We start from the raw sequence: 22,882 nt of genomic DNA on the forward strand, positions 1-22,882 counted from the left end.
ATGTAATGGAGAGGCTGGAGGGCACTGCTTGAAAATGTAGAGCTGTGTTCCAGTAGCCGTGTTTCTTGATGATGATTGAACAATGATACAGCTGTCACAATGTGACTGTGTGATTGTAAAAACCTTGTGTCTGATGCTCTTTTATCTTGTCAACAAAGGAGTAGAACATATGGAATAAAAATAAATAACAGGGGGAACAAATGCTAAAAGAAATTTAGTTTGAGATGCTAGTGATCAATGAAAGTGAGGGGTAAGGGGTATGGTAGGTATAATCTTTTTTTTTCTTTCCTGTGTTTGTTTTATTTCTTTTTCTATTGTCTTTTTATTTCTTTTTCTGAATTAATGCACATGTTCTAAGAAATGATGAATATGCAACAAAGTGATGATATTGTGAATTACTGATTATATATGTTGATGTTTTATTTGGTTTCTTAATTTTATAATTAATAAATAAATTTAAAAAAACAGGTATCTTAAGCATCCAATAGTGGGCAGGCCCAGAGGCTCAGAAAGTCAGTAATTCTCAGGACTGGTACAGAAGAATGTTTAACTCTACACAGAAGGTACACAAGGAAATGGAAAAAATTCCAAACCTTTTTCTTTTGATATTCACCTCTCTTGTGGCCACGACATTCCTCCAGACTAATGAAAGTTTCTGAATCAGCCATGTACAGAACTGTCCGTGGTAAAATGTGAACATTCTGCAAGAAAAAAAAAAAATCAGAATGTATGAGCACGTTCATGGTCCCTAAAGCATCTCCCTAGTCCAACTTGCTATTGTCTTACTTTCCTTTAAATGAACATTAGAATTTTGAGGATCTACTCATTCATTTTTCAATCATTTTCTTTCATGTCCCATTCAGCCACTCATTGAACATCTATTATTACTTCAATTAAAACACATTCCAGCCTTCAAGTTCATTTTCATAAGATAACTTAATACTTTTAGTTAGACTAAAAGCATTAAGTGCCAAGAAAGATGCCATTTGCTTTATTGAACAGGCATCACAGTATCAGAAACACCTCACAACAAAGGGAAAAGTAAGCAGACCTTTCACTGTCTATCAAATTAAATATTCAAGGCCTTCATTTCCAGCCTTATTAACCAGTTTCCTAAACTGGTTAGTAAGGATAAAATAATCCTCAACACAAAAATGTTCTCAAAGCACAACAACGTAACACAACCAGGACCGTATTCCATTATTCAAAGTTATAAAAGGTAATTGGTTTCATAAATCATTTAGTGGACTTCATATATATATATATAACAACTATTATCCAGACACAATCACTTGTACACTTGTTCTCGTGCTGCCATCTTCCTTTTGCACTTGATTAAAGACTGTTTCTCCGGAAAGGCATCCTCAGTGCCAACTCATCTACAGAACCTTTTCCTAGATGACCTCCAAACTTTGGGAATTCTCCATTATGGGCCATCCCTTACTTCCCAGGCTTCCCTATTTGTGTCCTCTCTCACCTTAGGAGCTGGGCTTACTCAGACTCATCTGTTTTCCATTAAACTTCACATTACCGGTAAGTGGTAAAGAGGCTGAATAAAATCAAAAGGGTGAAGATAATTTTCCTTCCGGGCTGGTTATCTTCAAACATTTTTTACTATCAGAATAGAATGAACTACTAAGCATACCGCAAAGCCTCAATGCTGGTTAAACGAAAAAGAAAAAAAGTTGATCTATTTTAACTTTGGGCAACGTTAAGATGCTTCAAGTAGATTCCATATATACAAAAATCTCATAAAAGATACTGAGCACATACGACCTGCGGTGGCTCCAGTGACATAAGACCTGTGTATACGGTTTTCATGGTCCAGGCAGCATCTTCAAAAAAACGTCAAGTGTCTGCCAACATTTAAAATCCCACAAAATTTTCACATACACTATGGATTTCCAGATTCTTTTGGAAAACTAGATATTCTGGCTGTGCTTAGAAGGCATTCCTCTTGTTCGCTAAACAGAGGCTAGCACTCTGCTTTATCACCGCCTTACCACTCCTTATTATGTTACACTAAGCCACCTGAGCACTTCAGTAACTGCCTGACCTTCGAGTCGTTTGTCTGTGACACTGGGTACAGTGAGTAGAAGTGAGAGGATTCAAGAGATTTAAGCCTTAGTACTAATTCTGTCACAAACTATCACAATAGCATTCAGGAAGTTTCTAGGCCTCAGATTTCCTATTCTTGGAGTTTGGAAGTCTAACCTTGAGATTTTATGATTCTCATTTCTGGCATCCACTGGAAAAAAAATTGCTGAATTGTCCTACTTAATTATCACTAGAAATAACAGTTATGATAAAATAATCCTCAACACAAGAATGTCCTTAAAGCACAACAATGTAAGACACCCAGGATCGCATTTCATTATTCAGAGTTACAGGAGGTAAGAGGTTTCACAAACCATTTAATGGACTTTAAAAACATTTCTAATAAAAGAGCTAAAGAAACTTAAAAAAAAAAAAAAGGATATAAAAGTACCATGTCCACTACAGATAATTTGGAAAACACAAAGGAAAAGCATGTAGGATTTAGGTAGGGTTCCTATTTTTTTTTAATTGTTAAATTTTTTTATTAGCCCTACAAATGTAGAACTTACAAAAATTCGGTACAAATTTTAGGTGCAAGTATAACATATACATGCATAATATGTTACTAAGGGTTCCTGTTTTTTTGTTTCACACATACAAGAATTTACTCAATGTATGTATATCTGTTTTTAAGGGTATCACTATTTGAATTTTTATAGTTATATTACTAATAAAGAGTATTTACTTACATTTACTGAAAACTTCTATGTTATATGCATTATGTTTTCATCATTTAATTCTTATGAGGGCATAAAGGGAATTAACTATTTTTCTTCTCATTTTATGGAGACAGAGGCAGAGAGAGGTTAAAGAGGATTTTCAAAGTCACATAGCTAAAGTTTGCACCTAAGTCTGCCTGCCTATAACAGTCACTACAATGTATAAACTTTTAAAGCTGTAAAAAAAAAAAAAAAAAATGATACCTGCCGTGGTAAACTTTAAAAAAACAGGTTTTAAAATTTAACAAGGTACAAAAAATTTGTTTAAAAAAAAAAAAAGAACAGTTTAAAGAAGTATAAAAAAATTCACACACAACTCTATCCCCGAGACATCTTTTGCTAACATTCTGGCTTATTACTTTCCTATTCATGTTTTTGTTTTTAATAACTGTAATTTCATAATTTACTTTTATAACTTAAAAATTAACATTTCCCCATCACTAATGTATCTTGCAATCTGCATTTAATAACTTCATTTATAAATATTAAGTTTTCAATTTCCTGTATTATAAATGATGCACCAAAGAACATCTTTACATGGAAAAGTCACTGCCTGCATCTTAAATGTTTCCAAATGACAAACCCCTAGAAATGGACAGCGCAGGGTTTAGACCAAAGCGCAAGAGAAGAACATTTTCTGTAAGCCTGTCTCGAGATACCGGCAAGCAATTCGGTATCTTTAGAGTCCCAGAGACCAAAAAGAGGAGAAAATCCACAAGAGGAAGATAACGACAGATTGGTTACATATGACAGATCTAACATCTAAATTTATGAAGAACGATGGGAGCCAGGTTTCTCATTATTCAAAAGGGAAATATAAATATGGGCAGAGAGAAAACTACAAAGACCCCTATGTTGGATTAGAATTGGATGTGTGAACATATGAATCTCCATTATAGACAGAAATGTAACTGTAAATGTTTATGCGTATATAAGTGTATATATATATACACACACACACACAAATGTATGTACGTATATACATGTTTCCTTGGCCATGTCCACTCACTGGGCTTTAGCGGAGCAAACCTAATAGCAATGAATGTAACTCACTGGTGAAGATCTTGGCTTCTAAATGCCATTCTCCACTAAATACTCCTTGAAACAATGACTAGTTCCAGGACTGGGACAGGTAACACAAGATGAGCTTAGAATATCTCATGCCAGAAAGCAAGGAATTGCTCAAAGATGGTGGAAGTATCTCTGAAAGACACTGAACCCAGTTTAGCACTGAACCCTGCTAGCCAAATTGAGGACAATCTGAGCACCAAAATAAATACTAATAGTAACAGATAATATTCCAATTAAAATAGGAGACTAAGGGTCCATAGAGATATAAATAAATAGAAACAGAGTACTTACATAGTTTCAAAGTATCTCCCCCACAGAACACTTATAAATTACAAAGGAAACATCACCTTTACAGAACAAATGAAAATCATATGCCACCTGACTAGATAGATGGACGGAGAACACAGTGTCACTTCTGTGGTGCACAACCCAAATCTAATCATAAGAAACCAGAAACACCTACATTGACGGAGGTTCTTCAAAATAACTGGCCTATAATTCTTACTCATGTCAAGGTTGTGAAAGCCAAGGAAAGCCTGAAAACCTATTCCAGATTAAAGGAGATTAAAGAGACATGACAATAAAAGCCACTTGCATTCTTAACTGAAATACTTTGAATAAAGGACATCACTGGGATAACTGGAAAAACTGATAAAGTCTGAGGACTAGGTGGTAGAAATGCACGAAGACAGTTTCCTGATTTTGAGATGGCAGTATCACAGCTTTCCCATTTATATGTAATACAAAATAAAGTATAAGGGAGAAATAGAGCATCAGGTGGGCAATTTACTCTCAAGTGGCTCCCTCCCACTCCCAAGTGAGATATCACAGCCTCACTGTCACCTGTGCTCAAGATGCCATCCTTCTGATTCTACAGTACAAGTTCTTACTCCCCCAAATATAACACCCCCTTTTGAAACTGGGGCCCAGACCTGCAAATCAAGAGGACTGGCTAGGAGTTGAAATATTTCAGTTTAAGTTCTGGCTCTTCATTTTCTGTTGAGTGACACTGAGCATGGAAGACTCAGTTTCTTCACCTGCAAAGCGAAGACAAGAATACGTGCTTCGAGGGAAGCAGGTGAAAGGACGGTTCTGTATAGCATTATTATAATAGTGAAAATCTGGATACTTAAAATGGCCAACATATAAAAATGATCAGATGAATCATTACAATTACACAGTCATTAAAACTAATGATTACAAAGCTTTTTTTCCCCAAGGCATGAGAAAATGTTTCCCATATTACAAAAAAGTCATATGCAAAAGTGACACAAACATTTTAAAAAATTAAAAAGGATTACTTTTTAAAGACTGACCCACCAACCCTGCAACTGAGTGTGCCGGAGCCCGCCTCCGTACTCGCCTCGAGCTCCTCGGCTACCACGCGGACCAAGCAGTGCCCCTCCAGGTGGCTGGCCTCCCCGGGTCCAGCGGAGATCCAGGAGACACGCCGGTGGGTCCGCAACACCCGGCGCACACACTCCCTCCACAAGCGGCACACGCTGGGGACGAAAGGCACAAAGGGTTGCAAACGGCCGCTCATTTCCATCTCTCCCGAGCAGCTAGAGGCGTGTGCCGGACCCGAAACCCCCTGCAGAGAGGTGTCGGCGCCCTGGTCTCAAAGAGCCGAACGCTCGGAGATCCCTGCGGTGAGGCACCGCCCTCCCGGGGCAGGCTGAGGGCGGCCCCCGGCAGGGCTACCCCGCGGAGGGCGCGTCAGCTCGGGCCACGCTAGGGGACCCGGGCACGCCGCAGCACCGGCGACCCCTTGCCCGGCCCACCTCCTCCCTCCTCACCTGGCCACCCGCAGCAACGCCTTGGCGGGCAGAAAGGTGAGCACGCGCTCCACCACCTCCGCTAGGTTACTCAGCACGAAGGTACTCCGCGCGTCTGCGGAGGAGGGGCTGCGCCGGCAACCGCCGCCGCCCCGCGGCTCCATGCCCCACCGTACCGCCAGCAGCGGAACTACGGCAGCTCGGAGGGACGCGGCGCGGCCGGAGCGCACTGAGCAGGCGCGCACTGAGCAGGCGCGCGCCACTTCCGGCCGGGCGCGGCAGGCGGGGCTGCGGCGGAGACGACCACGTGACTACAGGCCGCCCGGCTTGCAGCGGCGGCCTCGGCCGTTCGCAGGTTTTGACCGAGTTTTCTTTGATCTTCCCGAAACCGTCTAGGCCTCTGCCAGTTAAATTCTCTCTGTATCTCTCACTGCTCGTGCAGCGCTGTGTTCTCTTGGTCGGCTCACACCTTCCCCTAATCCTTGAGTTCCTCGAAGCCTGGGTAGTTTTGGTTATTACAGTCCCAATACCTCTTCAGAAGCATGCGTCCGATTTTGAATGGGCAGTGTGTGCTTTTAAACATTGACTACGTCCCTCATGACCTTTATTCAGCACCGGTGCACTTGGTTAAATCGTTGTTGTCCTGGTGTTCTGATTTGATGCCCGGCTCCCAAGGGTAGCCGTGATTGGTCTAAACCAGTGGTTATCAAGCATTTTGGCCTCAGGACCCCTTTATACTCTTAAATATTGACAACCCCGAAGGGCTTGTTTATGTAGGTTATGTCTTTTAATTATTTACCTTCAAATTTACCATTTGTTGAAAATTAAAATGAGAAAATATTCATTTAAAATAATAAAGCCATTGCACATTAATAACTTACGAAAAATAAGTATTTCCCAAACCCTTTGCTCCCAAATAATGAACAGTGTAGCATCGCTTTACAATTTTCAAATCTCTAATTTCCTGCATAATAAAAGACAGCTGGATTTTCAATCTGCTTCTGAATTCAATCTACTGCAATATCACACAGCATGTAGCCTCTGGGACACACCACTGTACACTTTCAAGAGAATGAGAATAAAATGGGAAATAATGCTTTCATGTTATGAAAACACTTTCGGCCTTGTAAACCTCCTGAAAGAGGCTGGGCATTTCCCAGGGGTACCCCAAATCACAATTTGACAATCACCAATCCAAGCTAATCATGACCATCTCCTTTCAACCAGCCATTGGTTTAGGGGCACCAGTTGGCTAGGCTCCAGTTCTAGCCAAGAAGTCGGGAGCTATGCTTGGTGGGTTGGGGGCGTTGAAGATTTCCTCACCTCCTAAGAAGACACTGGAAAAGACGGCCATTATCTAACTCTGGACTTGGAGAAAGGTGGCTGCACATCCAAACATGACATTCAATCCAAAGATGAAACCAATATGGGAGAATTTCAGAGAAGCAGAGCTGAGCCTAGATGTACCTTGCCTGGAGTTGTCCTACCTCTGGCTGTCTTACATATGTGATGACCTTACAAACTGTTGATGAGACCTCTGGCATGCTAAAGAGGGAAATTATTATAACTGGGGGGACTAAGAACAAGCCTTGAAGAAAGTAGCAATTGAGCTTAAATTAAAGAATGACTGTGGGAAAGGGAAAGGCTGAGAAAAACCCCAGTATACCAAGTTTGTACACCTCATTTCTGGGTTCTCTAACTCCCTCTTAAGTCAGTCTGCCTCTCTTCCTCTCAAACCTCTCATCAGCCCATCCCGCCTTAGATGATCCTACTCAAACTCGATAGAGCCCAGAAACTCCTGAAAAAAAGAGAGTATCTCTTATGAGGGAAAAATGACAAAGTAATTTTTAAATGGTTCTTTATTCATAAACTTGATGCAAGTTTACAAAATTTACTGTACATTGCCAAACAAATCTGCAATGAAAAAAAAAAAACACAAAGCATGCCAAATGCACAGCTGTCAATCTGCCAGCCATCAGGATATTAAAGAATTCAATAATGTATTCAAGATTTAGCCTTAGGTCTAAGGAACTTTAATGCTTCAAAGAGTTCTGCCTTGTCACTTATCTCAGCTGGGTATCAGAATTTTATATAAATGTAACCAGGTGAACAAAAATGCAGAAAACCCTTATTTACTGACCTCTTAACCAAAACAGAACCAAAAGAAATTAAACACACATGATAATGTAGAAGTGCCAAGTCTCTCTGATGTGGTTTATAAAGTTGAAAATGTGCTTCTGGATTTCTTTTTAAAAGTGCTTTTATCTAGAATTTACTTTTAAGTCAAACTTGGGTGTATTAAAAAAAATTATTACCAATCAAACAGGACTGATTCAGGTAAGGCAATAAAATGGAGAGTACACTGATTTGAATCAGGTTTTATAAAAGAATTAACATATGCAGATTTCCCCTTAGTCTTTCAATGTAAAAACCATTATGACTATGGGAAGAAATTTTAAGAGTCTCCAAATTAGGTATCTTTTTTGCTTAACTGTGCAGCTTTTGCTCAAGAAGTCTTGTGCCAATCACTTTATAAGTTTATTAGTTTACAAATGATTGCAACATCCCGTTAATAACATGGACACGTAGAATGACTTAGTATTTTAAATAACTTCAAACTCTACATACCCCAGCTCTTCTTCATAAAGAATAGGGAACCAACAAGTAGCAGATTCAGCCCAGCAAGACTCTGATGCCCCCAGTGGAAATTACCACTTACAGGCCGTAAGTGGCACAGCCTTGCTTTGCTTTATCTAAAATATATAATATAAACCAATTAAGTGTATATTTTCAGGAAACAGTTCATATCTTCACACAGCCAGAAAACAAGTTTAATTTAATGAGTAAGTTTCCTGTCATTATCTTGGCAATATCATAAAATGGTTTTAGATTTAGACCTGAAAAAGTTACTGTGATTTAGAAGACTTAAATTTTCTAAACCAGTATTAAGCAACGATTAAACTTTTATTGGCTCTAAATGAAACAATATATTGCAAGTCCTTGTAATCCATGGGCTCAATATGGGAAAGTTACCCAAAATGGGTTGCAGCTTTACTAACTTGTTGCTGACTTGCTGACTTAAAAGGTTTCACTTTTCAAGAAAGAGAGATGGTAAGGAGTGGCCAGAATTTGTATTTATCAGGAAAAATACAGTCAAGGCCCCACTGCTCAGTCCAAGATAAAGATGAGCAAAATGAAAAGGCTGTAACTTATATTGGATGTCAGCTGACAGATTATCCACTAAAATATCTATTAGCTAACGTCTTCAGTGACTGCTGCTATAGGGCACTCAAAGCTCGTGTCTGCATGTTGGAGTATTTTCTTTAAAGCAATATTGGTCCGAACATACAACAGTTGGCACGCTTAGCCATCTTCCTTTGGAGGGGTGTACCAGCCTGAAACAGAGGAGAAAAGAAAGTATTTTAATTCTTAAACCAACCAGTAGAACTAGCATTCTGTTAAGGTCTACATTCTGAACTTTTGGCAGTTAAACCTACTGCAAAATTTAAACTTACAATTAGATTGGGAACAGACCATTCTGATGCTCACACTATAAAGTTATTTTCTACAAATAAGTTTACTTGAGTTTTGGACATAGAATCTGTACACTAATGGCATTCTTAGCTAAAAAAAAAAGACACTATGGAATGCTACTCTGTGAGCTAGATTTGTAATCCATTTCAATTTTGTATTTGCAAGCAAACCTCGCTGAACTATAAATAGAAGAGTTGAATGTCAACCTCAGAAATAAGTATCCCCCAAACCAAATACTGGCATTTTAGAGTAAGAGGGACTTGAATTGTTGCCCAATGCAGTGATATCATTACAGCCATGAGGAAGCCCCTCTACAGATGTGGTGACCAAATGACTATGCCCAAGAGCAGAGTTAGTAGGAGCAGAAGCCAAAGTTGAGTCCCTCTTTCCTAATTCTCAATACAATGCTCTTTTCACCAGAGCTAAGCTTACACACATGCATGCATTCTCAAGTACAGCACCTTCCATAAACATGTTTGAATGCAGATTGTAGTATTCGCTTTAAGAAAAGGAAAAGAAATAAGTGTTTCCCAGACTTCACAAAAATCTAAGCTCTCGGCAGAAAGGCAAATGAGACAAAATATTGTTTAAGACAAAACCACCACTGCAACAGATCTGTAGAGCATCCACATGGTTATGACATAGTATCAGGCTTCTTTGAATCTATTAATAATTGTGAAAACCTCATCTTGTCCTCAAGTTTTATCATTTCCCTCATAAGCTTGAAATTTTGTTTGAATACTGTCCTTCCTGAAGTAAGCAGTCACTGAAAATGTGACGCTTACTTTGTCAATCAAATAAAAATAAGCACAAAACACAAATCTTAAATCATAACCCGTCATATTTCTACCAAAGGAAAGAATACTTTACTATAAACCTTTCCCTATTAGATTATTTACTCTGTACAAAAACGTATTCATTTAACTACCACTGCTACAATGAATATGTTATTATAAATCACATAGTTACAAAATGTTACAGGCATCTATCCTAGTTTTGTTCCTCACACATTAGGCAAGATATCAATTTTAGAGATGAAGAAACTGAGGCTTAGAGAGGTGATGGGAATTGCTTAGGGTCGCAGGCTACTGCGTGACACAAAGGCCATCTGAAAATAGAACTTTCAACTCCAAGTATAGTTATTTTTGTACCTCACTGTTAGAGAGAAAATTTTTTTTAAAAGTGCATTACGACTACATAAAGCTTAAGAAAATTTTTTTAAATGAAATACCTTTTATTAAAAGTTTATTTTTATTTACAACTAAAATACTCTTACAAGTTCAGTGAAATTAGAAGTATTCCTCCTTGAAAAGATAAAGTATGTCAAAAGCATGAAGTATATAAAGATGATTTAAAGCAATACAATATAATAACAATACATTATGTAAAACTTCATTAATGCAATTAATACTAATTAAATTAAACATACCATTTTTCTCATGTATCTGTACAATGGAATTATAGGATTGTTGGGCTCTTGCTAGATTATACTGATTCTGAAAGAGAATTACACATTTTAAATCAAAATTGTAACTTGATGAAAATCACTACAATAAACTTATTGCTATGTCACCATGATGCTTAAAAAAGAGTATAGGAAACTGAATTGTATTTTCATTTCAAAAAGAATTACTGAACTTAATACCTTTATTTGTCAATTTCATTATTCTCTACTATTTTATAAAAGTAACAAAATCAAAATTCTATTCCAATAAAAACAACAAGATTCAAAGCTCTTTTTTTTTTTTTAGGTCCTCATACGGGTCTGAGCACCAGTAGACAAGTAGAAAGCTTTATAGCGCTGGTGTCCCTCTCCACACAGGCGAACCAAGTGAAAGGATATTATTTAGACGCTAGGAAGGAAGACTCTCAATGGATACAGGTGATGGTAGCACATTATTGTGAGGACAATTAACTGGGCTAAATTGTGTAATATTATTTCACCAATGTTAACAAATGCTAGGGATCAATGATAGTGGGGAGAGGGATGGAGTAGAGGATGTTTTTGATTTTCTCTCTTTTTTTTTACTTCCTGGGATAATGAACATGTTCAAAAATTGATTGTGTAGTGCACAACAAGGTGTTAACTGTGAACCAGTGATTGTATACTTTGGATGGATTGTATGGTGCATGGATGGAGGCAAACTTAGGATTAGTTTTGTCCTTGTAAGTATAACAGACATACATTTAACTCCCAGTGAATATATTTTCCATGCTGGTGCATACCAATCTGCTATATTATGTCATGGAAATTTTTTAAATAAAATTCACAAAGCCCAATAATCAGAAATGCTTAAAAATGTTCTAAGTGGAAACTCTCCTTCCAACCTGCCCCCCCATCCATTCTCCTTGCACCACCCAAGGTAACCACTACTATTAGTTTCTTGTATAGCCTTCTTTATAGTGATTATACAAGCAAATTCAGTGCTGCCTACTGTTATTAGCCATGACCCTACCCCAAAATGGTAGCATGCTATAGAGACACTGTTCTGCCCCTTTATTTTAACATATATCTTAGAACTCATTTTCATAAATACACAGAAACCTTTACTTTTCTCTTTTTTTTAAAGTGAAATATTCCATTTTAAGGATATTCTATAATTTAATCAGTCCCCTATTGGTTAAGCGTTTGGTTGTTGTCAATATTTTATGGTTACAATGTTGCAGAAAACAACCCTGCAAATACATTTGCAAGTTACTGATACAAATGTCCTAGAGTGGAGTTGCTGGGTTAAAAGACACACATGTCTTTGTAGTTTTGAGATATTGCTAAATTGCCCTCCAAAGGACTGTACAAATTTACATACATGTACATGGATGTAAAACGCTTAACCAAATAGGGGATTGATTAAATGATAGAATATCCTTAAAATGGAATATTTCACTTAAAAAAAAGAGAAAAGTAAAGGTTTCTGTGTATTTATGAAAATGAGTTCTAAGATATATGTTAAAATAAAGGGGCAGAACAGTGTCTCTATAGCATGCTACCATTTTGGGGTAGGGTCATGGCTAATAACAGTTTTGCTTGTATAATCATTATTGTGCACAGCCACACCAACAGAGTACTTCATCAAACATCTGTTAATTTTTGACCATGTAATAGGTCTCAGTGTAGTGCTGATTTGTATGTCGATTACTGAATGAGATTAAGCATGTCTCTGTATGTTCGTGGGCCATGTATTTCCATTTCTATAAACAAGCTTTTTATAGCCTTTCCCTGTGCAGTAGTGTTATCTCAAAGTTAAAAAGGTTTTTTCAGCCAATCTGTATTTTGAAAAAAGGGACAGAAGGAGAGAAACAGATGGGCCATAACAAAATACACATACACTGGAATTCCCCAATAATCACGGAGCAGTCACTCACTTCCTAACCCTACCGCCCAACCTCTGGTTAATGAGGACTGTTTCTGCAGAATCATTATTATAATGGGGAATTAATTCTAACAGTTATTTCTGCTTTTATGTTTATTGGTTTATTTCTTCTACTTTGTTTCAGTTTGATTATTCTTTCTAACCCAAGGTAAAAGCTCGATTCATTTTCATTATTTTTTTAATGACATAAGGATTTTAAGGCAATGAATATTCCTGAGCTCTCCTTTAGTTTCTGATATGTATTGATTTCATTACATTTTCTAGATATTCTGCTGGTTTTATTTTACATCCTCATTTATTCTAAGATTGAATTCTAAAATCCCACAAAGGATTATTTTCTGATCTTATCATTAACTTAGTGATACTTAATTAGGATCAGAGAATGACTATACTTATTCTACTTTTCAGAATTTGACATTTTCTTCATTTAACCAGGATTAGTTTTATGAATGTAACATATGTGTATATTTTTAGTATTTTCATTATGGTTCCATTCTAAATATGTTTAAATTGATTTGATTTTTAATCAATTTCTTTAGAAGTCTGTTTAATTTCCAAATTTATATGGATCTTTAAAAATCTTCATTATTGTCTTTTAACATTGATTGCATCGTATTTAAATTAAGTGGTTTGTATGGTACCAACAGGTTTTAAGCCTTTTGACTTGCTTTATAATTTTTTTCATATTCCATATACTTGGGAAGGATGTGCAATATCTAATTATTTGATAGAGAATTCTGTATTTGTCCATTATACCAAGCCAGTTCATTGGTTATTCAAATCTTTGCCATTTTTATTGATATATCTGTTTAATTTACCATGAGTAGAATATGCTGAAATACCCCAATATGGAAGTGGAATTGTCAGTTTCTCCCTGTGGTTTTAACGGTTTTCTTTTCTCTGTATTTTGAAGCTATTTTAATAGTTACATACAAGTTCAAAACCGCTTCATCCTCCCATAGTAACTGAGACTTTTACAGTAAGTGGTCACTAATGCTTTCTATTCTTAAATCTTATTTGTTCGGTACTACAGAGATGTATGTCACCTCTTTCTGGTTAGGTTAGCTACCTTTATCATCTACCTTCATTTATTTAAAAAAGTTTAATCTTTTTATATTCTTAAATATATAGTTACTGAAAAACAGGGAGATTTTGCTTTATGAATTCAATCTGATAAATTTATATTTGTTATGAATGATTTAGTTGGACTTGCTACTACCATTCTACTTTTTAAGTTCAATTTCTCTCACTTTTTAATATAATTTTATTATCTCCTCCTGGGATTCCATTAAGTCATATTTTAGACCTAGTTTTGATCTCTCGCTCACAAGTTTTTCCATATTGTCTATCTTGATGGTTCTCTAGGCAACATTCTGAGTTACCACTTAGGATACATCTAATTAATCATTCTCTCTTGTGATGTATATTCCATTCCATACACAAAGTGTCACATTTCAGCAATTTTATTTTTCACTTCTAAATTCTATTTTTTTTTCAGATCTGCCTCAACAATCCTGATGCTCTTACTGCTTCCTCAATTTTATGATTCCATCTTTTTTCTTTATATTACTAGATTTCATATAACTATTTATTTTCTCACAATTCTAATATCTGAAGTTTTGACTCTGATTCTGATAATTCCAAAATCTATGGTCTTTGGAAATGTATATTTATATTCACTGTTTCTGCCAATTCTCTTTTATTTTGGGTCACCTCCCTGAGTGCTTGTGATCTGTAACTGTGAGTTTATATTTGCTTAATCTTAATCCTTGTGAATCCTGGAGGTTTAAATTTGAAATGCTTTCCTCCAGGGAGTATTTGTGTCTCAGGATTATTCAAGGATCTTAGATTTGGCTCCCAAGACTTGCTCATTTATAGACAGAAGACTGGACTGCTTAGTATAGACAGCAAAACATCTCTTCCTCCCCACAAAAAGACCTCTCATCTGAATGTGATTACTGACCAGGGGATTCTGTCAGTGAATAACTGGAGGTCTCTGGTGTGGAAATCTGCTGGGGACTGCCCGAAGGATTATGTGCTCTGGGATGTCACTGTTTAACACAATTACCATCCTCTCTGCATAGTAAAGGGAAGCCATTATCTTGTCTTAAACCCCAAATTCCTGCTAAAAGCCATGTTAGCAGACCTCTACTTTGGACAGCTTTCTAAAAGAGATTAATGTTACAGGCTATATTCCAGGTTAACTGAACAGAAAACCAGCGTGACCACCACCCTTCTGTCCCATGGCTTGCTGACTCTGAGCCTTGGGAGGTTAATGGCAACACTGTACTTATATATCTCCAGTAACTCTTGTCTGTGTACAGTTGCAGATTCCTCAGTTCTATCAGTTTCACCTTATCTCCAAATTTCAGGTCTGCTGACAGCAAACTCTTCTTTTTCCAGTGTTTACATACAGTCTTATCACTTAAACAAGATTTTAAGGAGGAGAAGGGGACTCATTCATTTATTTTGAACCAGAAGCTGATAACATATTTTAAATATTTCAAATATGTTTGAAGTAGTATTTCTATGACAAAAAAGAAAACCAAAGAGGAAAAACGGATTTACAGTGAAGTCTCCTTCCTCTCTCTACATACTCACCTTCCTGGTATTTCAATACCTCCTTATCAGAAACAATAGGCTGACAGCACTTTCTTGAATATCCTTCCAGAGATAATCTGCTTATTCAAGTAATTTATAAAATTTCTCTTTCTCTCTTTTTTACACAAATTGTAGCATACTGAGTACATTTAGAACCTTACTGTTTGGACAGTAGTCTTTTCGTTTGGAGGCAAGGAGGACATATGGGCTGGGAATCAAACCTGTGTCTCCCACATGGCAGGGAAGAATTCTACCACTTAACTACGCGTGTAATCCCTGACAATAGCCTTTTTTTTTTTTGCATGGGCAGGAACCAGGAATCGAACCTGGGTCTCCAGTATGGCAGGTGAGAACTCTGCCCACTGAGCCACCATTGCACACCCCCTGATAGTAGCCTTTTAAAAGTTAACGTATTTCGAGATTTTGAGATGCTGTGCTATATATATGTATAACCTGATACCTGCCTGCCACTTTGGCTACCTATATGGCACCTTAGACTCATGGAGTTCTGCAGCTCTGAAAGTCAGCACTGCTACATAAAACAACTGTTAAAGAAACTGAAAGAGAGATCAGGCTTTAATCAGAGAAAACAAAGAAACCAAATGGGTTGGAACTAAAGTAAATCAGAACACAGGGGTAAGGATGATATTGTCTGTATTTCAGAACTTCACCTATTGTATGAGACCAAACGAAGAGAGATTTATTTGGTCCAAAACCTAAATTTTCTGTAACACATAATCTAACTCAACATGAATGGATAGTTCATTTAAACAACCCAAACACAGGGAGCCCAGAGTTGGAACAAGGGTTTGTAATTTTGTATAGCTTAATGTAATACCTGGACATATCCCAAAGTATGTTGGGTAGATAAGAAGAGGTACTGGCAAAATCTCTTGAAGGATGGGAGAAAAAATATGGAACTATTAAGCTTTACCACTGGGGAAACCCCTGATATTGTCTCAAAGGTTAAGGACTTGCGAGTCCACAAGCCAGTGAGGCCTTCCCTTATGACGCTTACTTACGGAGCAGAAAGGCTAAACCCACCATAGCTGCGCCTCAGAGTCACCCCCAGAGGACCTCTTCTATGGCTCAGATGTGGCCTCTCTCTCACTCTAAGCCCAGCTCTACAAGTAAAATCATTACCCTCCCTGTTATGTGGGACATGACTCCCAGGGATGAGCCTGGCCCTGGCACTGTGGGATCAACAATGCTTTCCTGACCAAAAATGGTGGAATGTAACAAAATAAGGTATCAGTAGCTCAGAGAGTTCAAACAGAGTTGAAAAGTTATTCTGGAGGCTACTCTTATGCAGGCCTTAGCTAGATATGGCTAATTACCATGGTTTACCAAAACCATTCCTGTTAACTTAAAGAACACCTAGGGCTTTATCTGAGATTCTAGGAAAGTTTCACGCACTAAGGTTACTTTCCAAAAACCTACGACCTCCAGATGGGTTCCTAGGCCAGAAAACCCTGAAACCCAGAGGGGCCAGCCTACCCAAGAACATCAACTAATTCTATCCCCCTACCTCATATTATGTATTGCCCTTTCCAACATGAAAAAGTTAGAATGCGCATAGCCCAAATACCCCTAAAGATCAGGAAAAGGATTCAAAGGAAAAGGGGGAGGCATAATAGAGAAGATAGGATTTAACAAATGAGTATGACTACTGAATCATTACATTGACATTTCTTTTAGTCTCAAGTGTTTTGGAGCAGCTGGAAGGAAAAACCTAAAAATTTTAAAATACCAAACTCTGAAATCTGTTCTGTAACTACTTGTTACAATGTACTTTGAAATTTATTGCTTTTTTGTATATATGTTATATTTCATAATTTAAAAATGTTTTACAAAAATAACATTCAGACTACTCCCTGCTGAGTTTAGAGTCCTGGAAGGTAAAATTAATATTATTATCATGTAAAATTTCCACATTCTTCACTGACATATTAAAGAACAACAAAATGGAAGAATAAGGTTTCCTCATGACAATGCGTTAAAAAAATTCACCTTGTATGGCATAATGTGCAAACTTCACAGTCTGATTTAACATTCCATGTAAAAAGGGTTTATTTCCTTGCCAAGAAAACTAGAAATCATGGAAAAGTAAAGGTTCAAAGCAATTAGAATGATATGCTTGATTCCAAGAGGGCTATAAAGCACAACAAACTGGAATCACACAATTTTAAAACTAGAAGAAACTTAAAATACCCAGTTCAATTTTCTTTTCAGATAAAGATGTAGAGGCCTAAGAAGGTGAGTTTAAAAAGTGAGTTATTGGTAAAATGCTCTTTCAATTACTCAATGAGATTGCCAACCTAAGTTTTTTATATTATTTTTTAAAAAGAAAAATGTACAAAAATGTAACGTCACTTACTTCTGGCAGGAAGAAAATGTGAAAGGCTAGAAGAAGTATACCAGAGCATTAACAGTATTTCTACCTAGTGAAATTACAGATGACTGTATTGGATTTTTGTATTTTTATCAACTTTAGGACCTTTGCCAGTGAACATAAATTTTGTCTTAGGAAAAAAAAGATTTTGATGTTCTTATACATAATTATTCTAGTACCACATTTAAAACTTTGAGAAATGCTGGTTGACTATCCCAATAAGCAATTACTAATATTCAATAACTAAATTCTGTATCTTATACAAAATGGTACTTTGTCCAATATAAAAAAACAGATGCTAAAATAGCTAAAAGTAAAAATGGTACTAAAAAGTAAAAATAGCAGATGTAGTATCCCAAATAAATGCTTCTGTTTACAAATTTCTTTTTTTAATTTTAAAGCCTTTTCAATTTTATGCTCCCTATGTGAACTAAGGTTCTAGAGGATTCATAATTTGATAACATGGTTATAAATGAATATTAAGACAGACATTTAACACAAAAATTCACAACTTTAGAAATGCCCTAATTTTAAAAAGACATCAGGTCAGGATGATTGCTATCACATAAATATTGTTCCAAAACACACTAACTTCTCAGTACTCTCTTGACCCACTTAAATGTTTATTCATAAATAACTACAGTTAGACATGGAAAGACGTTTCTGATATAGTAAGTGATTAGAGAACAGGATGTGGTTAAGAGAAGAGTCTAAAGCCCTTCTTGTTCCAATCCTCACTCTGCCACCTGTGATCTTAAATCACACAACCTCTCTGCATTTCAGTTTCCTCATCTACAAAATGAGGACAATAATAGGACCTACCTTTTAAATTATTAAGAGGATTTAAAGAGTCAAAGTAAGTAAAAAGTTTAGAGTGGAGCCTAGCACGTAAATGATCACTCTGGTAATGACTTCAATTTTGGGAAACTTCAAAGCTCATAAAATTTCTCTTTATTAAATATATATAAATAATAAATCTAAAATTATAGGCATGCATATCTATACTATAAAAAAGACTAATAGATTAGGATAGATTGGGAGAAAGAGCAAAGGAGAAATGGTGTTATAATAGAGAAGATCGGCTTTAACAAAAAAGTATGATTGCTGAATCATTATATAGATAATTTTTCAGTCTCCAGTGTCTTGGAGCAGCTAGATGTAAAAACCTAAGATTGTGGATTATAACCCATACTAAACTCTGAAATCTGTTCTATAAGTAATTGTTGCAGCATGCTTCAAAATTTATTGCTTTTTTGTATATGTGTTATTTTCACAATTAAAAATAAAAACTAACAGAACAAATACTTAAAAGTGATTGTCAATGAGAATGGATCTTCAATTTTCTTTAGCTTCTATATTTTCTATAGATCACTTTAATAGGATGTTTTATTCTTTTAAGAAAGCAAACCAAATGAAGCAAGATTATCTCAAAAATAATTAAGATAAGAAGAAACCTCATAAGATAACATGAACTATATCTCATAGTTAATATAAAATTCTTAATAAAATTACCTTATTTGCACCAAACTGTACTCTGGCTTTGCCTTTAACTAAGGTGGCATTGATTTGCATGATGACCGATTCTATTGAGTAGGCACTGCTCCAGCCCTATAGGAAGAAGGAAATACTTCTCTAGAACATGTACTATTCCTGATTCCCACTTATGAAAGCTTAATAAAATGGTATATAATAACTTAACACAGCAAATCAATGTGAAATTTATAGTTAAGAGGAAAAAGTTGAGTTGGACACATTTCCAGAATCTCAACAACAAAAAGGCCCACATTATTTCAAGGGCCTAGTGTAACTTTATAATCTTAAATGAATGTTACTCTTAATGTATATCCTGGCACTGATTAAACACCATGTTCAATATCATTTTACTGGTTAACGTTAGATAACTTTTTCCTTATTAGAAAGCAGGTGCTATTAAAAAATAAAATTTTTAAAGTAGGTACTATATTACATAACAACTATTCCACTCCCTATTTGATTTATATAACCAAAAATAAATGAGTGCTATAAGAAAAAAAAGTACCACATAATAGTCACCTGTTTTGTGAGAAGTTCCATACATAATGCTCCTCCACCCAACACGTACCTTTAAGAGAAGAGAGGAATCACATAAAATTTTTCTAGATCTCTGTATTCCTTCTTACTAAATTTTAAAGTACCATAATAAGAAAGTGTGCACTTAACCATTGTTAGGGTTATAGGACTACGGGTGGTTAAAGACTCTAATTTAGTCTAATACAGTCTTGTGCTCATTTGAAAGGATTTATGTACCCTAGAAAAGGAATGTTTTAATCCTAAACTATTTTGTGAGAGCAACAATTTCTTCTAATCTCAATCAGCACTATAGGCTCGAAACTTGATTAGGTTATCTCCATGGAGATGTGACTCAATCAAGTGTGGGTATTAAAATTGATTAGATGGAGATGTGTCTCCACCCATTCTAGGTGGATCTTGATTAGTTTACTGGAATCCTATAAAAGAAGTATTTTGGAGGAAGCTTCAGAATGCCACAGAACCACAAAGCAGAGAGTCCACCAACCAGTGACTTTTGGAGATGAAGAAGGAAACCACCTCCCGGGGAGCTGGAGAAGAAACTAGCAAATGATTCTGTGTTCACCATGTGCCTTTCCAGATGACAGAGAAACTGTGACCATGTTCGCCATGTGCCTTTCCACTTGAGAGAGAAACCCTGAACGTCATCGGAATTCTTGAATCAAGGTATCTTTCCCTGGATGCCTTAGATTGGACATTTCTATAGACTTGCTTTAATTGGGACATTTCCATGGCCTAAAACTATTAACTTGCAATTTATTAAATTCCCCCTTTTAAAAGCCATTCTGTTTCTGGTATATTGCATTCTGGAAGCTAGCAAGCTAGATCAAGTCTTAGTTTGATAATAATAATAATGGTCTAAAAATGGTTCTTAGTTACAGAATACTTTAAAACTAGCAGATGTTAGAAACTAAGATTTTAGCTCTAAATATTCCAGATAATGGCGGCAGGAAAATGAACTTGAATGTTAGACCTATATGGTTTACAAAGTTTCATGCCTCTGAAAATTTCTTTAATAATTGTGCTATATAACCAAGAATTTATACTCTGACGATGAATTCAACTTTACCCTATTCATAATAATAAACATCTACATGGTATAATATGGATTAAACTGCTTTTATCATTCTGTTGTAAGGATCAAATGGCTCGAACTGTAGATCCATCTCAAGGACTCCTCCATTTCCAAGGCCTAAGGGACTCTCTAAACAAAAGGTAATTTCTGGACATTTCCCAGATATCCCTTTAGGAAATCATCATTTAGATCAAACCATTCACCAACAAAATAAACTCATTATCTCCTTTATTGTTATTTTGATCTTCAAAATACATTAAATATCATGCCGAAAAACAAAATCAAGATAATGATAAAAGAAAAAGGACAGGAATCTCGACAATGCATAAGCGTAGACCACTGATTTAGATCTATGTAAACACTGAGTCCACTCTTCTCCTGTCCGAGATTTCTTCTGCTGCCTTCTTTCAAATGTCACGTTTCCCCCCTGAACGTGAATATTTCATTCTGGTCAAACAAATGTATGCGTATGTTGACTAAACCAAATTACTCAGCAGAGAAATCAGGAATCTAATGCATCTACTATAGACCACTATCATTTATATAAATAAATAAATATATATATATATATATAATGAAATTATTCAATAATGGGATGGTGAAAAGTTATACTCTTCAACTCCTCTATCCTGGAGAATCCGAGCCTTGAGTCTCTCCTACTTGCTTATCCCAAATTCTAGGGCCTCCGAAGTGAAAGTATAATAGGAGGGAAAGAAAACCTAAAATAAGCATTCTACAAAATTAAATTTGGGTGGAGAATCATGGGAATTTTTTTTTACCTTCTTTGTATATTCACCTGAAACAAACAAATATATCTCCTACTGGTACAGAAGATCCAGGTTTTCATTTAGTTTTTTATTTCTCCAGGATTATTCAAAGTTTAGTAACATGTTAATGAATTAACATCATCCCATTTGACCCTTATATTTCAGAAATGCTGAAGATGAATGGGGAGTCTTTAGGAAAAGGAGGAATGTAGTGGACTATTAGTTACCCATTATTCAATCACCACCTTTCCTTTAAGCATCCCACTCTTCCTTTTGGTGATAGAGTTTGTCAGGTGGGAAGAAGGTAAGCTTCTGTCCTTGAAGGACAAAAGAAAGTGCATTTTCTACAAGCATATATTAACAGCTCTACAAATGTCTGTGCGATGTATAAACATAAAACAGAAGCAGTTCCAGTGCCTAAGCAAAAACTGAAATGAGTAAACCTTTCTTTAACGTACACTGTCAGCGGCATTTACACCTAGAAGTGGTTGATTCTTTTTCTGCATTGAATTACATCATTTCATCCATATGCCTCAAAATCATTGTGCTCCAAACCCTCACTGCTCTTTGCCTCCAAATACAGGAGTTTCTACTTAATTCTGAGACAATTCAAGGACAACGGGGGTGTGTGTGTGAGGAGGGGAACAATCTAAGGGTCATGTATGTTTCTTTAAGTCAAAAATATCACTGTGGCCTTGTATGTGCCCTATTATCCTTGCAAAAGTTGTACTGCAAACAATATCCTAAACTCAACTTCTATAGGCATTCAACTTATAACTATTGTTTTACAAAAGAGGATCTTGCAAGAATGTTTGCCAGCTAACCTTACTCACAAGATAGGAGGATCACTTAATTGCTTTGATGGGGGGAAAACAGATGCCATTAAAAATCAGTACCAGAGTGTTAATACATCATGATTCTTAATTCAAAAAAGAAGAGATGAGAAATAAAATTTTTTTTATATTACAGTCAGATTCTTGACAATAACCACCTGGGGAAAAAAACAAACAAAACAGGGAGGCTCACTGGCCCAGATAAAAGAGAATCATGATCCTAATCTTTCTTGAAGCAAATAAATGGGTTGTGTGTTCTAAGAACAGTGTCCTAACAGAGAGAGGTAGAAGAAAACACTAGCACTTACAAACCAAACTCTTAAGAATAATGTTCCCGTGGGAGATGACTCCCAGGGATGAATCCACCCCGGGCACAATGGGATCAACAACTCCATCCTGACCAAAAGGGGGAAAAGAAGTGTAACTATTACAGTATCAGTGGCAGAGAGAGTTCAAATAGAGTCGAGAGACTACTCTGGAGGTGGCTCTTACATAAGCTTCAGGTAGACCTTGCTACCTATCATAACCTGCAAAACCCCAATCAGGACCATTCCAGCCAATCCTAAAGAACATCTAGGAC

At 36.4% G+C, this 22,882-nt stretch overlaps 2 protein-coding genes across 4 annotated transcripts in view; both read right to left on the reverse strand.

Annotated features, from left to right (window-relative positions):
- FBXO22 (F-box protein 22) overlaps positions 1-5,866 on the reverse strand; it is a 33,376-nt gene extending 27,510 nt beyond the window's left edge. Inside the window, exons 1-3 of the mRNA XM_077128480.1 lie at positions 5,684-5,866; positions 5,251-5,389; positions 614-701 (exon numbers count right to left, since the gene is read on the reverse strand). Of these exons, the coding sequence (XP_076984595.1) occupies positions 614-701; positions 5,251-5,389; positions 5,684-5,826 (370 nt within the window). The 5' untranslated portion in view covers positions 5,827-5,866. The remainder of the gene's footprint in view (positions 1-613; positions 702-5,250; positions 5,390-5,683) is intronic.
- Positions 5,867-7,503: 1,637 nt separating this feature from the next.
- The window catches only part of UBE2Q2 (ubiquitin conjugating enzyme E2 Q2), a 72,958-nt gene continuing 57,579 nt past the window's right edge, over positions 7,504-22,882 (reverse strand). For all 3 annotated transcript variants that reach the window (XM_077128484.1, XM_077128483.1, XM_077128485.1), the window contains 4 exons: positions 19,613-19,661; positions 19,073-19,168; positions 10,626-10,692; positions 7,504-9,057 (listed from right to left, as the gene is read on the reverse strand). In XM_077128484.1, coding sequence (XP_076984599.1) covers positions 9,026-9,057; positions 10,626-10,692; positions 19,073-19,168; positions 19,613-19,661 — 244 coding nt within the window. In that variant the 3' untranslated portion in view covers positions 7,504-9,025. The remainder of the gene's footprint in view (positions 9,058-10,625; positions 10,693-19,072; positions 19,169-19,612; positions 19,662-22,882) is intronic.

The sequence above is a fragment of the Tamandua tetradactyla genome, chromosome 14 (assembly GCF_023851605.1).
Source record: "Tamandua tetradactyla isolate mTamTet1 chromosome 14, mTamTet1.pri, whole genome shotgun sequence".
Lineage (NCBI taxonomy): Eukaryota > Metazoa > Chordata > Mammalia > Pilosa > Myrmecophagidae > Tamandua > Tamandua tetradactyla.